The sequence below is a fragment of the Bactrocera neohumeralis genome, chromosome 6 (assembly GCF_024586455.1).
Source record: "Bactrocera neohumeralis isolate Rockhampton chromosome 6, APGP_CSIRO_Bneo_wtdbg2-racon-allhic-juicebox.fasta_v2, whole genome shotgun sequence".
NCBI classification, from domain to species: domain Eukaryota; kingdom Metazoa; phylum Arthropoda; class Insecta; order Diptera; family Tephritidae; genus Bactrocera; species Bactrocera neohumeralis.
In genome coordinates this window covers 35,460,165-35,475,060 of record NC_065923.1, presented here as the reverse complement: position 1 = coordinate 35,475,060, position 14,896 = coordinate 35,460,165, and the positions used below count along the sequence as shown (strand labels likewise).

Sequence of the window (14,896 nt, the reverse complement as noted above, 5' to 3'; positions counted from 1 at the left end):
AATGCCAAATTTCGTGAAGATATCTATCTTTAAGTTTTCCATACAAGGACTCGAGTTCGATCGATCAATTTGTATAACAACTACATTCTATAGTAGTCCGATATTGGCGGTTTCGGCAAATCAGCATCTCTTTAAAGAAAAAAAAGCCATGTGGAAAACTTCAGGTCGATATCTCGAAAACTGAGGGATTAGAGCGCGTATATACTTAAAGATGTGGCAAAATCGACTCAGCTCATAACGTTGATCATGTACATATATAGTACATATACATATCGCCACCTGAAATGCAAAACAACGTATCATCAAACACGAAAAAACGTTAACTTCGGCTGCACCGAAGCTAATATACCCTTCACAGGTGCATTTCTTTTAGTAACTATGTGTTCAGTTTGTATGGAAGCCATATGCTATAGTTAACCGATCTGACCAATTTCTTCGGAGATTACATTGTTGAAATAGAAAGTAATCTATACCAAATTTGGTGAAGATACATTGTCAAATGTGAAAGTTTTCCATACAAGAACTTGATTCCGATCGTTCAGTTTGTATGACAGCTATATGTTATAGTGGTCCGATATCAGCCGTTCCGATAAATGAGCAGCTTCTTAAAGCGAAAATGCCGTTTGCAAAATTTCAAAAGGATATCTTAAAAACTGAGGGACTAGTTCGTATATATACAGACGGACGGACGGACGGACAGAAAGACAGACGGACATGGTTAAATCGACTCAGCTCAACATATTGATCATTTATATATATACTTTATAGGGTCTCCGACGTTTTTTCCTGGGTATTACAAACATCGTGACAAACTTAATATACCCTGTTCAGGGTATAAAAATCGAAACTGAGTTTTTTTATTGCTCACGATTCACTACAACAAATTACATATATGTAGCAAAAAATTTTCAGTTTCCGCTTTCAGATATAACCAATATATACCCTCTTTATGACCTAAACTCAAATTTTGTTTCAATAGGATTATAGGATTATACTATTATATCCTTTTTCCTTCGTGGCAATCTTTATATAGTACTGTATTCAGGGTATCATAAGAAAGGCTTTTATTATCTTTGAAAACATTCTTGAATCATTCTTGACAGTGTTTGAACCAATTTGTTTTGCTGATTCTGTTGAGGTCAAAAATGTGGGTCTAGCACTTTCTGGACAACAATTCCATTTTTTTAATGCTGAAGTAAGCTTCATTGAGTTCCTAAACAAAGATCCTGAACTGCTGCAGTACTTGCGGCCATCACAGTGGCTGAAAACAAAACCAAAAAATTATATTGGATCTATAACTATATTTGAGCTGCATTTGTTTTCTAAAATTTCAACTTTTATTAAAGTATTGCCCATATTGCTATAATATATTCCCGTCTTTCTGACAGTGATCACTCAAAATATAGAGCATTACGTGGGAGTCATGGATATACAGCTTTGAAGTTTTTTTGCTTTTGTAGTTGTCATAATGAATCCAGTTTTCATCACCAGGCACAGTCCGTTACAAAAAAGTATCCTTCAACTGGTGATGAAAGATGGATTCATTACGACAACTATAAAAGTTAAGAAGTCTTCTGTTTGTAGCGTTCAAGCATCGTTTCTTTAATTCATATGTCCTCATTTATGAAATGGCTCCTTGAGTGACTGCAACAGATTTTGCGAACACTTCATGAAGTAATGCTTCCAGTTTCTCATCTTCAAACTTTTTCGGCTGCCTAGGACGTTCTTCGACTTCGAAGCCAAAATCAGCTAGAGTAAGTTCCCCGCAAAAGCACTTTTTCAGGCACATTGTCATATATATATACATATGTATATTTGAGTAAAAAAATTTTTGTTTACGCTTCAAATGAGAGACGTATATTCAAACACAATCAGAGTGGCAGACTTTGAAAGAGAGATAGATTAATTTTTCTAAAAAAAAACCAAATAATTGTTTGACCCGCCAAAACAATATTTTTTATCAAATCGAAAAACTGATCATTGTACGGAAGATTATTATAAATACAAGAAACAAAAAAATAATCAAAACGATATGGTATAATGATTTGTTTTCGAATTACATATGAAGCAGCCTCGATCGTTTTTGTATAACTATCGTTTTTAGACTACGTTCGCTGCATTCCCTGCATAGCAAAGGGTTAATGCACCTGAATTCATCAGAATAGCTTGGGAAGAACACCGGAATAGACTTAATGTTATTGGTTTTATCTATTTTCAAATTACCAAAACATCGTATGAGGAAATTCTCTCTAAACAATTAGAGATTCTTTATGGCATTAGCATTATCTTTTCATCTTGTTGAATGAAATAATAATAATGTAAATTCCTAATGTATTTCCTTAATTTACGACTAAAAATATAAATTTATATAAATATATATTCGGATGGAAAAATTGAAAACTAGTTTTCACGTTAACTCTCTTTTCGTAGACCAGGTCACATATATAAATATTCAAAATTGTATCACCTCACATCCACATTCAGCAACATATGCCCTCTTCCTTATATATTGACGTACACATATTTGAATGTACATTGACCTGCAATATCTCTTCTTAGCTCTGCCCGTCGACACACTTCGCTCACCATAGAAATGATTATTAAATGTTGAAAATATAGTTTTCTAAGATATTTCTGAAACAATAACTATGTGTGTAGTTAAATGAATTTGTTTTTCGACGAAATACTTTTCTTCACGTTGAAATTCTTTTGAAGTACATATACTATATATGTATGTGTGTAGCGTTTTTGAAGGGTATCCGACGAGTTAATACATCTCTATCTACCTAAGCAGTGCTCTTACCGCCACAACTTGTTTCTAATTGTTTACATCAGACGCCAAAATCTCGAGTGAAGTAGCAACGGCTCATCAGTCAGCGCCTTAAACCTCATGCGGTGATTGGCAGCATTTTCAAGTTCAGCCAACTTGATTCTGCTTCTGTTTTTGCTGCTGCAACACTGTACAAGGTGCGATTACTATCTACACTAGCCCTTATGATGCACACTTTCAATAGACCTTGAAAAATTCTTTAAAATTAATGTGTAAATACTATTATTGCACTGCTTTTTATATTTTTATAATACACATTTGTACCTGCATCAAGTTGGAATAACTTTTCGAACGCCACACTGTGTTGCGGCTAGTGGAAAAGTAACTTTTCTCCGATTATTTTTTTCAGTGTTTTTAATTATGCAATTTTGTCACAGACATTCCAAGTAAACAAAAAACACATAAAGAAGCTTGATTTTTATTTGATTTTAGAAGTCAAATATACAAAATTTTCACGAAAAGAGGGGATTTCAGGGCTGTATTCAAAATGATCTCATTTGATTTTGGTGACAGATATTTTGATTCGGAAAAAAAATCTGCCTTCGGACAAGTATCTTCTGTAAAATAAAGGAATGTTGTTTGAGACATTTTCATATGCACCTTTTTTAGAGCGAAAACCCGACTAAAGGTCCATTTTTCCTTTAAATTTGGGTTAGGTAAGCAATATCTAAAAAGTCCCAGAGAGTCCCAGTTCCAAACCACTACAGAAATGTTACATAATTTATTTTCAACGAACTGTGAAAAAATCAGCTGCCCATACCTGCCCTCCTGGGAGTTATAGCGATTTTAGTATATCACTCTCAGTATTTATTCCATAGAAATAGAACGGAAATTCTCGGAATCACTTATTTTTTTTATTCTACATTTATTCTAGCACTCCACAAAAATGAGCATAACTCTCTTTAAACTGAAGCTATTAACTTGAGCGGTATCAAATTAAAGCTTTTATTGCCACCTTTCAAATAAGAAATGAAATAGATTTTGGTTTTATATAAAATTTCAGAGTTTTTCAACAAATATCGAAAAATCATGAAAATTTGACGTTTATAATTCTTGTTCGGACCACCCTATACTTTATTTAAAAAACTAATCATAGGGTATTTATCAGAAATAAAAGAAGAATTAAAATACATTTTTTTCATTCATTCATTTTATAATATTTATTTTCTGAATGTGAATGTAACGAAATAAAAAAGTCTTGTAAAACGAAGTTTGCTTTGTTAAAGAGAAGTTCTTGCTTATTTTATAAGAAGGAAATAAAAAAGTTTTCCATATAAGGACTCGAGCTCGATCGGTTAATTTGTATGGTAGCTATATGCTATAGTGGTTCGATATAAACAGTTTCTTCAGATATTACAGCAATACTTTGAGTAAAACTCCATGCCAAATATCTTTGCCAAAATAGAAAGTTTTTCATACAAGGACTCGAGTTCGAAAGGTCAGTATAACAACAACTTGCTCCGGTTTTGACAAACAGTCATTTATATTGAAACTTTATAGGGTCACCGTCATGATAAGAGTGAACACAAAATAGTATTTATACAAATGTTTGTTTCCGGGCATATTCTCGCAAAGGAAGAAAAATAATGATTACACCGACGCACAACAAAAGTGAAACTCCCTTGTATATTGTTGATATCACAATAAATGCTCAAACATATTTAAAAGTCAGTCAGTTTGGTACATCGTGGTTTACCGACAATCGCTTCGTTTTCACATTTTATTTTACGAACAGCAATTGCTGGGAAGTATACATATATAGAAGTACTTACTCATCTTGGATGATATCATATTCGTACGGCTATAAATTGAATCCATGCGATGGCAATAAAGCCATTTGGTGCAGGTAACCGAAGGGCAGTCGCTGCGAGTGGGCGCATTGCAGCGCATTTGACGACTGGAAACAGCAGGAAATCAACGAGCTCTACATTGTTGCCCGCCAAACTGTATAAGTATTTGTAGTAATCTTGATGCATACATGCCATGCAAGAAAATATTTGCAAAGTTTAAGGGGTTACATGGGTATCCTTGGGCAAAAAACAGTCTTTTCTTCAACCATTTTTTTCTCATATAATAAATGGAATATTTTATTAGAATTGTTTATGGTTGCAAACATTCACTATTAGCAAAGAAATTGCGAAATTTTTGGAAAACAATTTTTTTAAACCCGGCCACTACGTCGCCATTTCCGGTAACCCCTCGGTAACCCCTCGGAAAAAAGATGCGCCCGCGTTGGCAGGATAACTCCTTTCAAGATCATCTAAAGTGCAAAAATACGTGTTTTATTTAAAACTTTAACTTAGAACCTGGACAAAGGAAAAGAAAAACTGAAAATTGGATTTTTGGCAGACAGTTTTACAAAAAAATGAAAATTTCAGTAAAAATTTCGCGAAATTTTTTTCAGATAGTTGTCATCAAAAAAAATTCCTTCGTCTAAGTCTTTAAGGATTGTATCTCAAAGACCTGTGTAAAATTTCATGAAGGTCGGTTGAGTAGTTCTCGAGAAAACTTGCTAACTGGCTTCAAAAGCACAGTTTCGAGAAAAACGCTTTTAAATACGACGCACTTAGCCTAGCTGGCTTCGAAGGCACAAAATCTCAAGGCTGTATCTCCTAAATGATTACTCAAATCAACTTGAAAATTTAGAAAAATATTCTAGAGGTGTTTTAGAATTTAATAAAGTAATAAAAAATTGATTTTTAGAATTTAATAAAGCAATGTAACCCAATAAGGGACCGTTAAAGGCCGAGCGGTGGGTAAATCTGATTCCAAACCTCACTGATCGAGATTTGGTGTCTCTGATACGAAAATAAGTGCTGAAGTTGTAGATAAGTGAGTGTTAAAAGACTTCTCCCGTTTTTCTCGATTTTACTCACGGCTTCATTCAGTTTCCTTGGCTCGTGATGGCCTCTAAGCACACAACCATAAAGCTGGTATAAGTATCTTCCATTCACCAGCTTCATGCTCGGTCGCCTTTCAGAATTCATTCAGCTATTTTATGTTCATACTTCATAACATTATTGCACTTAATATTGCTCAACAGTGGCTGCTACAAATTTCCAATTGGGTCACCTGAACCGCATCAAAACAAAAGGCAGCTAAAAAACAAAAAATAACAAATACATATGAGACAACCAAACGAAAGGCGAATTGTCTCAAAACACGAAAAGTCAACAACAAATAAAAAGCAGAACTTCGCGCCAAAGCAAACATCACAAAAACAGCAAGAAACGGAAAACAAAAAGTAAAAAGTGCCAACGATGACGCCAACCAGCTGTGCGCTGTGGCTGCTTGCGTTGACCCATAGCAAGGGATAAGCGTTGAGCATTGACTTCGCACTTTGGCGCTGATGACGTCGCCACCACTAACCGTTGCCGCGCAGTCTGTGCGCGCTTTTGGCCATTTAGCAGTGCACATACTTATTATTCATTTCTATTTCGAAACTGCTGACGCGTTGCATGCCACATACCCACAATGCGTTTCTTCTATTCTGTTTAGCATACGGAATTTGGCTGAAGTCAGTTGTTACGCGTTGAACTGTCAGTTAGCACCTACTGGCACTAGCGCGCCAATACTCAATAACCGTTTTTGTTGTTGTTTGCTTTTATTCATTCATTTAAGCAGCTCAACAGCAAATTCGCTAATCTCTTGAAATCTATACAGCGCTACTTCACATTCCTCAATTCGGTGCTGGCTATTGGACGGCGCAGAACGGCAGCGGTTTGTTGTGGTTTCACTCGACGGCGACGTGATTCATTGCTCACTGCATTTTTTATTTATTTTTTATGGCTTTCGCTTGCATTTGTCGAGAACGCAACTTTCGCGTAGTGCAACCAGCTGCCGCTGGCCGTTAATCTACGCTGAACATTCTAAATTGGGCGCTTCGCTCCGCAGTTCGGTTTTTTGGCCGCTCGCGCTGATATCATCGCTTCGATTAGTGGTATTAACGGTTCGGCAAGCCGTTCTGATATCACTGCTGCAAATATTTCGTGGTCAAAGCAGCCGTAGCAGTCGATCTCGCAGAAGTCCTCTTTCTTAATCAGCTGCGGACGTTTCGCTGCGGTGCTTGTTAAATCTTTGAAAGCAAATCACAATTAATTTCCAAATACTTGTTAAATTGTAGCACACAAATGGCAAAGTGTTAACCTTGAACACGCTACACAGTGCGGCGCGGTTGTGTGTGGTCTACAAAGTGCTCTACTATTCATAAATAGCGTCCATATTTTTCTTGTCGAGTGCCAAGAAATTCCAAGGCGTTCGCACTTGAATTTTCGCGAAAAATAAAACAAAGTGCCGTACAAATAGTCGCATGTGTGGATACAAAGTGTATTTTGTGTGCATATTTTCGGAAAAATAAAATCTGTGCATATGAAGAATAAAATTGAAAAATTTTCATTTGGTGAATTACACAATCAGTGAAACGACGGTGCTGGTGTGGTGAGATTTATATAATATTTACGCGCACAAGCAGGCAACGAACGAGCAGTGTAGAGCTGCCTAGTTAGCCGGTGGCGCTAGTGACGATTTGTGACCTGTCGGAGTATCGCGCAGCTCGTGAGCGCGCTGCAACAGGAAAGTTTTTAGTGAGCTTCGCAAAAAGGTTCGGTGCGGTGGTGAATTTCTTATTCGCTTGTGGCTGCTTGGCGCTCTCAATTCGAACGACGACGCAGTTTAAAATTGCGTGTGGATCTGCAATATCGAACGCCACTTTTCATTTTATAATTCTTCAAAACCGTACAACCTTTTTACTGGCGTGCAATTCTCAAGTGCAACATAAAATTAAACAAAATAAGTCATCAAATTTGTGCGTACGCGTCTCAAGGTCGCAGAAAGTGTTTAGCTTTTTTCTATCGAATTTCTATTTTGCAAAACTTGCAGTCTTAGTTGGTAGTTGGGAGTCACGCACCTAATTAAATTTTGGCTGCCACATATTTTTGAACGAAAAAAAAGCTTCGAACTTAACTCATTTGTAAAAACAAACCGTTACGAAAATGGGTGATGAGCTGTTGCCCGAACTCGGTGATCTTGTGTTTTCGGTGCTCATCGGTTATGCCGGCGCCTTGGAATTCCTATATGTTGTGCGTCACCTATATCATTGGAGCTGTGGTCACATGAATACAACGCAAAATGATGCAGAAAGTCTACAACGGCTCCAGCAGCGTATGCGCAATGAATTGACGGCAGCCGAATCTAAAGAACGACAAGTTGGCACCGAAGTTATGAAAGATGGCGTGCTCTATAAAGACGGCTTTCGAATAGATGCCGAACAGCTGGAGAGAGATCGCTTAAAAGCGGCGCAAAGCACACCAGAAGCGCGTGAGAAGCGTAAAAAAGAAATCGAGTTGGAATTAAGACGCCAAAAGGAGATTGAAGATGAGACACGTAAACAATTGGCTGAGGCTGAAGCCAAATTAGCCGAACAACGTGCGGCTGCGGAAGAGCTGGAAGCGCAACAGCGTGCCGAAGAAGAACGTAAATTATTGGAAGCAGAACGTGTGCGCGAAGAACAACAGAAAAGAGAAGAGGAGCAGAAGGAAGCAGCGGAGGAAGCACGCAAACTTTTAGAAATAGAGCGACTGCGCGAAGAAGAAGAGCGTCGAAGAGAGGTAGAAGAAAATGAGCGGAAGGAGCGTGAAGCAGCAGAAGCCAAAAAAGCGGAAGAACAAAGGCGACGTCAGCAGGAGGAAGAAGCACGCATAGCGGCAGAGGAAGAGGAACTTAGGCGCCAAGAAGAAGCAGAATCGGCACGTAAAGCAGTGGAGGAGGAGAGACTTAAGCGACAGGAAGAAGAAATAGCAGCAGCACGTATAGCGGCGGAGGAAGAGGAACTCAGGCGTCAAGAAGAAGAAGAAACAGCACGTTTAAGGGCAGAGGAAGAGGCACTTAGGCGTCAAGAAGCAGAAACGGCACGTCTAGCGGTTGAGGAAGAGACACGCCAACACCTCGAAGCAGAAAGTGCAGCAGCAGAACAGAAACGTGCAGAAGAAGAAGAAGATCTTGAGCGCCAAGCGGTGGAAATTGAAGAACAAACGATAAAGCTTATAGAAGCAGAGAGACAACGGGAGCTAGAACAGCTTAGGAAGGAAATGGAGGATTCGGAACGAGCGACTCAAAAGGAAATCGACGAAGAAGCCGAAACAATTGAAAATGAAAGAAAATTGCTTGAAGCGGAACGACTGCGAGAAGCAGAACAGAGAAACCAAGAACTCGAGGAATGGGAGTCTAAGATAAATACAGAAGATCACATGGAAGACTCTGTTTACAAAAACGAAGTATATGCAAGCTCGAATCCAAAGAAGACAGACGAAGCAGAAACTTTAGACAGCATAATGCAGCTGCTCGATGCAGAAAGTGAGCGGAATCTGCGCGAAAAAGAATTTGAGGAGCGTGCCGCACAAGAGCGTTTAGAAAGACAAAAAATAATTGAAGAGAATGCTCGTAAGTTTCTCGAAGCCGACCATGAAATGGAAGAATTACTGGAAACCGTACAAAAGCAACGTCGTCTCTCAGCCACCGAGAGTGCACCACAATCTCCAGTTTTCGAAGAACCATGTGTCAAAAAAACGATGAGCCCACTCTCCGATAACTCAGACAGTGGAGGCGAACGTTTAACACAGACGGTTAAAACACAATTTGGGCAAACCAGCAATGAACCATATTCTTTAACAACGAAACCGCTGCTCTTTAAGAGTATATCCGATGATACTCCATCTTTTGAGCCGCAGAGTTCGTTGAGCGTACAACCATCAGAAGAATATGACATCGATAGAGATGGAACAACAACTGAGCATAAAATAGATGTGCAATTCGCACAATTGGAACGACAAGAACCCGAGGGTGGTGAAGAAAATGATACTGCAACCTCCACACAATATACTGAAGACTACTTGCGCTCACTCGATGGCATCAAGCAACGCCCACTGGTACGTGAGGATGGTTCTGGCCGGCGACGAGCTTTTAAGAAGCGTCGCTCCAGTGGCAGTTCGAATTCGTCATTTGATTCGCGTGCCTCACGTGAAGAAGAAGTCAAAATGTTCACATCGCTAGAGGAGGAAGAACTGCAACCCAAGAAAGAGGGTGATACGGATTTCACACCAATCACATACGCAAGTGAACCGTTGTTGAAGGTAAAAATGCCTCGCCGACGTCACAAGCGTAGTCCAGCGAAAGATGCCAAGCCGAGCGATAACAATGTACGAGGTTCACTAGAGATGCTTGATGAAGAGGCCAATACCAATCCGTGGGGTGAAGTTACGCCCGAGCACTACAAGGATATGCCATTCTGGAAACGTGAAAAGTCCATGTCCATCGATGAGGAAGCCATCGAACTCGAACCTCCAGCCAAGAAAACGGAGACAGAAAAGGACAATAATGCTAGAAATGTCCCACAGACCGCTGCTTTCGAGGAGGCTACGCACACACAAAACGAGGAAGCTATAACAGCAATCAAGCGACAACAGACGAAGGAAGAGCAGGTGAGTACAATTTATTTGAATTTCAATATTGAGAATTATCTCCAAACACATTTATTGCTTTCAGGACAATGCAGCGCATAAGCCGGATTCAGTTGAACCAACACGATCAGACATACAATCGAATGTAAGTTTTATACTTCTAGCTCACTCATCATTTAGTTTCAATCACATGACCATCTATTGCTTTAAACACTAACGGCTTTTGCTTAACTATCTTGCATACTTATTCGCTCATTCATGCACATGCTTCGCACACGCTGCTATTTCCGCTTCATTAGCTTACGATCACACACGAAGTATCGCCCGATTCTCCGGGTGGACGTAAATCTGCTTCTCCGCGCTTACGACGCAGTCCGCGTATTGAAGAAATGGATCAGTACGAAGAATTGTGGAACAAGACTAACCAGTCGGTCGCTGCGGACGAAGTTTTAACACCCAACACGCCTTCTACGCCATCAATTACTCTTGACAAATCACCCGACATTGCGCCTTGGCGTGATGAATATGGGCTTCTGATGGAAGGGCTCAGTGATTTTTATGATTTTACCGCTTCGGTGAATCCATCGCGCTCACGTTCCACATCACGTCAGGCCTCGCCAGCATCTTCGCAGCCCAGTACGCCGCTACCTAAGAATGTTGAATTTGTGTTTAATGAAGATAGGTCAGATACCTTGGAAATATATGATGACACAGGCTCCGTACTGGAGGCAGAGCTAACAAAGGAAAATGTGGTGGAATTTATAGAATCTTTACAAAGCGACTGCGTGAAATTGTCTCAGACAATTGGAGATCAATTGAAAATTGTCGCCGACTCTCCGAATGTTAGTAGAGAAGGATCGGAAGGTGATTCACAAAATGAAATGAGACTGTTAGTACAAACATTGCGCGTGGAAAGACAATCTAGATCTCATTCACGTTCACCACTTCCTACTCCAGATAATATTGAGCGTAGCTTGGAAACACGACGTACAAAACGTATTCGGCAAAATGATGAGTTAGGTGAAAAGCTTGGTTTAGATTCCAGTTCAAGTCGTACAACCAGTCCAACAGAGTCTCCCGTCGAATTTTCACCTGATCCACTGACAGGTTTTGAGGAGGAGCACTCAAAAGAGAGTATGAATCTCTTAGTACAATCTCTTCGTGTGGAAAGAACACAAACGGGTTCACGTTCGCGCTCTCGTTCACCCTTGCCAACGGCAGAAAACCTAAGAACTGGTTTGGAACATCGGCGGAAGAAGAAAATACAACACAACGATGAACTTTTTCAACAGCTTCATATCAATATACCAACATTTACAGAGGACTCACATAATGTTTCAGAGCAGAGGAAAGCAATTACGGCACCGGTTATATCGATACAATGTTGTGATGAAGAGCACACAGGAAGTACTCCAGATACTGCGCAGGAAGAAAGTGAATATTCACTAGAAAGTATGACTAGTTTGGTTGAGTCACTACGCTTACAGCGTTCCCGGTCCAAATCACCGATGCGACGTCTTGAACGCGAACGCACGCCCGATCCCAGCAACATACGCGTGGGTATAATGGAACCAAATCAAACGTATGAAGACGAAGATGAACATGAACGTAGATCACGAACGCCATCACGCTCAGTCTCAGTCTCTCCCACACGCATTAGTATGGATTCTCCATCACAACCAGTTGAAGAAATCGACTTTCACGTGATGTTAAACCTAGAAGCCTCACAAAATCGTACACTTTCCAAGTGCAGCGAAGAAATAGAGAGCATACTGGCTGAAAAGCAACGCCAAGTGGACGCGGATGCCTTACGAAAATTGAGTAACGCCAGTGAGGAAATAGAGCTTCGCACAGTGACGCCAGTGTCACCACTTCCACCTACAGATAAGGACAAATTGATGACCTTACCCGTCGACGAACGTATGCGCCAGCTACGTTGCTCACCGACGACGCCCGATTACGATCGCACCATATCGCAAGAGTGGAGTGATGTGCAGCGCATAAAGGATGAAATGTTGGTAAGTGGATTTAAACGCTCCACCTATGTTGGTGAATCATTGGATCTAGGAAGTGAATTTGTGCCATTACGCGAGCAGACAGCGCGTTTCCGACGCTCACGTAGTCCATCACCCTCACTTATTGCTACGGAGCCCTCACAAATAGCGGGTGAACGCCGGCAAGTGCAGGATAAGATTTTAGCAGAACTAATTTCAGCCTCAGAACAGGTTGCAGTTGAGGAACGTTTGGGCGCAAAACCCAAGGAGCTGCGAGATACCAAGTCAAAAGAAAAGCAGCAGTACGAAGAGCTGCGGCGAATGAATGCAAATTTTCAGCGATCTCGCAGTCAAAGCCGTTCGCCGCTGGGCGACATTGAGGCTAAGGAAGTGGCGAGAATTGAGGAAGAAGCAACCAAGCGCGAGTTGCAAGATAGAAAAGCCGATTTGGAAAAGGCAAATATTAATTTTCAAGAGTTCTCGCGATATCTAAATGCCGGTTTCTTAGATAATGAACGCAGAGCTTCAGACTCAGCGCTTATACAAAAACCGGAAATTATAGTTCAACTACAAGAGCTTGAAGAAGATTTTGAATTAGAACCCGAAAATTATCACCACTTCCGACGTTTCTCCTTGAATCAGGAGCAGTCGATTGAAGAATATCCGAATGATGATTACGTCTATGTGTCACAAATCGAAGTGCAAACGCCTAGCGGCACACGCACATGGATCAGAGAAGACTACTATAGTGAAGATTTCGATAAGTTGAATTTTTTCGCAGAAGAAAGTGAAGTAAGTGTTGGACCCACAATAGGCGCTTATGATGAAGTACCAGATGAACAACTTCAGGTTGCGGAGGACGAAGAAACGGATGGTAGCGAAGATGAGCGACAAACAGTGGTCGACGTAGACGATGAAATCGATGAGGACATTTGTGATTTTAACGAACGTGGTCCAGCCGATGAGTCGCATCACGAACAATCCGAATGCGAGGAAGCAGAGCGCGAGATGGATCATTATGCCGGCAGAGATGCCGATGACTGGCAGCGTGTAGAAAATATCGACGAATTGTTAGAAGATCAGATTTTGCTAGCTAATGAGGAAGGCGCCGTTGGTGGTGCCATTTCGGCATTAGACTACGATTCAGATTCGGCGGCGATCGACGAGATCTACGATGAGGCAATCAAAAATCGAAAACAGTCGGGTATACTGCGCGATTATGATAGCATTTTAAATGAAATGCAAAAGAACTATCTGAATAAAGAGATCTCAGCCGATGGCAGTGAAGGCGATGTGAGCGGTACCAGCGATACCGATCGTACGAATAAGGCAGCCAATAAGAGAAACGAGCACACGTCGTCACTGAAACTGATAAGTAATGAGCGCCGTGAGCGTGAACAGCGTTATCTGGGCGATGCAAGTGTAGCGGAGAGACAATCTACGCGATTGCGCACACGTTATGGCTATGCACCGCAACTGAATGTTAAGGGTATGGAAGATTTAGACATCGAAGTAGACCTTAGTTACACGCCAAAAAAGAGAGTATAACTGGCGCAAGAATTTCAAAATAGACGAAGACGAGGAGAACTCCAACAAAACACAATATCTCGATGAGGAGATCAAGTCGAATGAGAACATGAACAGCACAAATCAATATTTGGACTCGCGTAAATTTAGCCTTGGTGGTGAGAGCATAACACTTTTTAGCCGAGGTGCGGAAGGCGTGTGCTATCTCGCTGATGAGGATCAGCAGAATACCGAAACCATAGCGGAAGCGGAAGAGTGCTCAAATGAGTTAAATGAAACGTTGCAGTTGGAAGCAGCAGAATCATCTCTGGGTAAATCCAAGAAAAAGAAAAGTAAAAAGAAATTGCGCAAAGATTCAAAAGGCAATAGCATCGAATTTGTCACGAAAGACGATGATGACTCTGAGTCACACATCCACAGTAGCACACAAAGTGCTGGTATTGAAACCGATTCACCCAAACGCATAAAGGCGCGTTCACGCCGCAACTCCAGAAATAGTTTGACCAACGAGGAAACAAATGGCGCCCCGTTTTCACCGCGTAGTAGTATTGTGGACGAAGAGCCAACCGATAATCTACTAGAGAATTCAACAGCAACAGTTAACAACAAGAAGAAACTCAAAAAACGTAAGAAGACAAAAGAAACATTTGCCACAACGGAATCCGACATTAAAGAGGAGTTTGCGGTGGAGGGCGCTGAACGGTCGTCTTATTTCGATTTAACTGTTAAAGTGCCAACAGCGTCGGCAGCAGTCTCACCAGGCAGGATCAGCATTAATCCACTCGCTACGCTGAGTCCACAAAATAGCATCTGCACGCCGAGCAGTTCCTTGGACTGTGAAACGCCCGAGCTAAAGGAGCTGAACAGTGCCGCGTCTTCCGCTGAAGGCTCGCCCAAGCAACAAGAAGTCGATACGCCTGCAGTAGAGGCGAGAATTTCGGCAGCAGCTGATGCATTGACAACAACACCAGCAGCAGCAACAACAACCACACAGGAAGCGATAGTAACGGTGGCCACACGTTCGTCTATTACTCCCACCACTACAACAAAAACAACCGTGGATACATTTGATATACTGAAGGATGCTAATT

At 40.8% G+C, this 14,896-nt stretch overlaps 1 protein-coding gene across 6 annotated transcripts in view; it reads left to right on the top strand.

The window, feature by feature from the left end:
* The window catches only part of LOC126762990 (four and a half LIM domains protein 2), a 253,696-nt gene that overhangs the window by 164,148 nt on the left and 74,652 nt on the right, over nt 1-14,896 (top strand). Inside the window, exons 1-3 of one of the 6 annotated variants that reach the window (XM_050480117.1) lie at nt 6,375-10,305; nt 10,370-10,429; nt 10,584-13,918. The exons of 4 other annotated variants lie outside the window; for them this stretch is intronic. In XM_050480117.1, coding sequence (XP_050336074.1) covers nt 7,822-10,305; nt 10,370-10,429; nt 10,584-13,826 — 5,787 coding nt within the window. In that variant the 5' untranslated portion in view covers nt 6,375-7,821 and the 3' untranslated portion in view covers nt 13,827-13,918. Of the gene's footprint in view, nt 1-6,374; nt 10,306-10,369; nt 10,430-10,583; nt 13,919-14,896 lie in introns of those variants that run through there. One more of the 6 variants, XM_050480119.1, reaches the window with a different exon arrangement.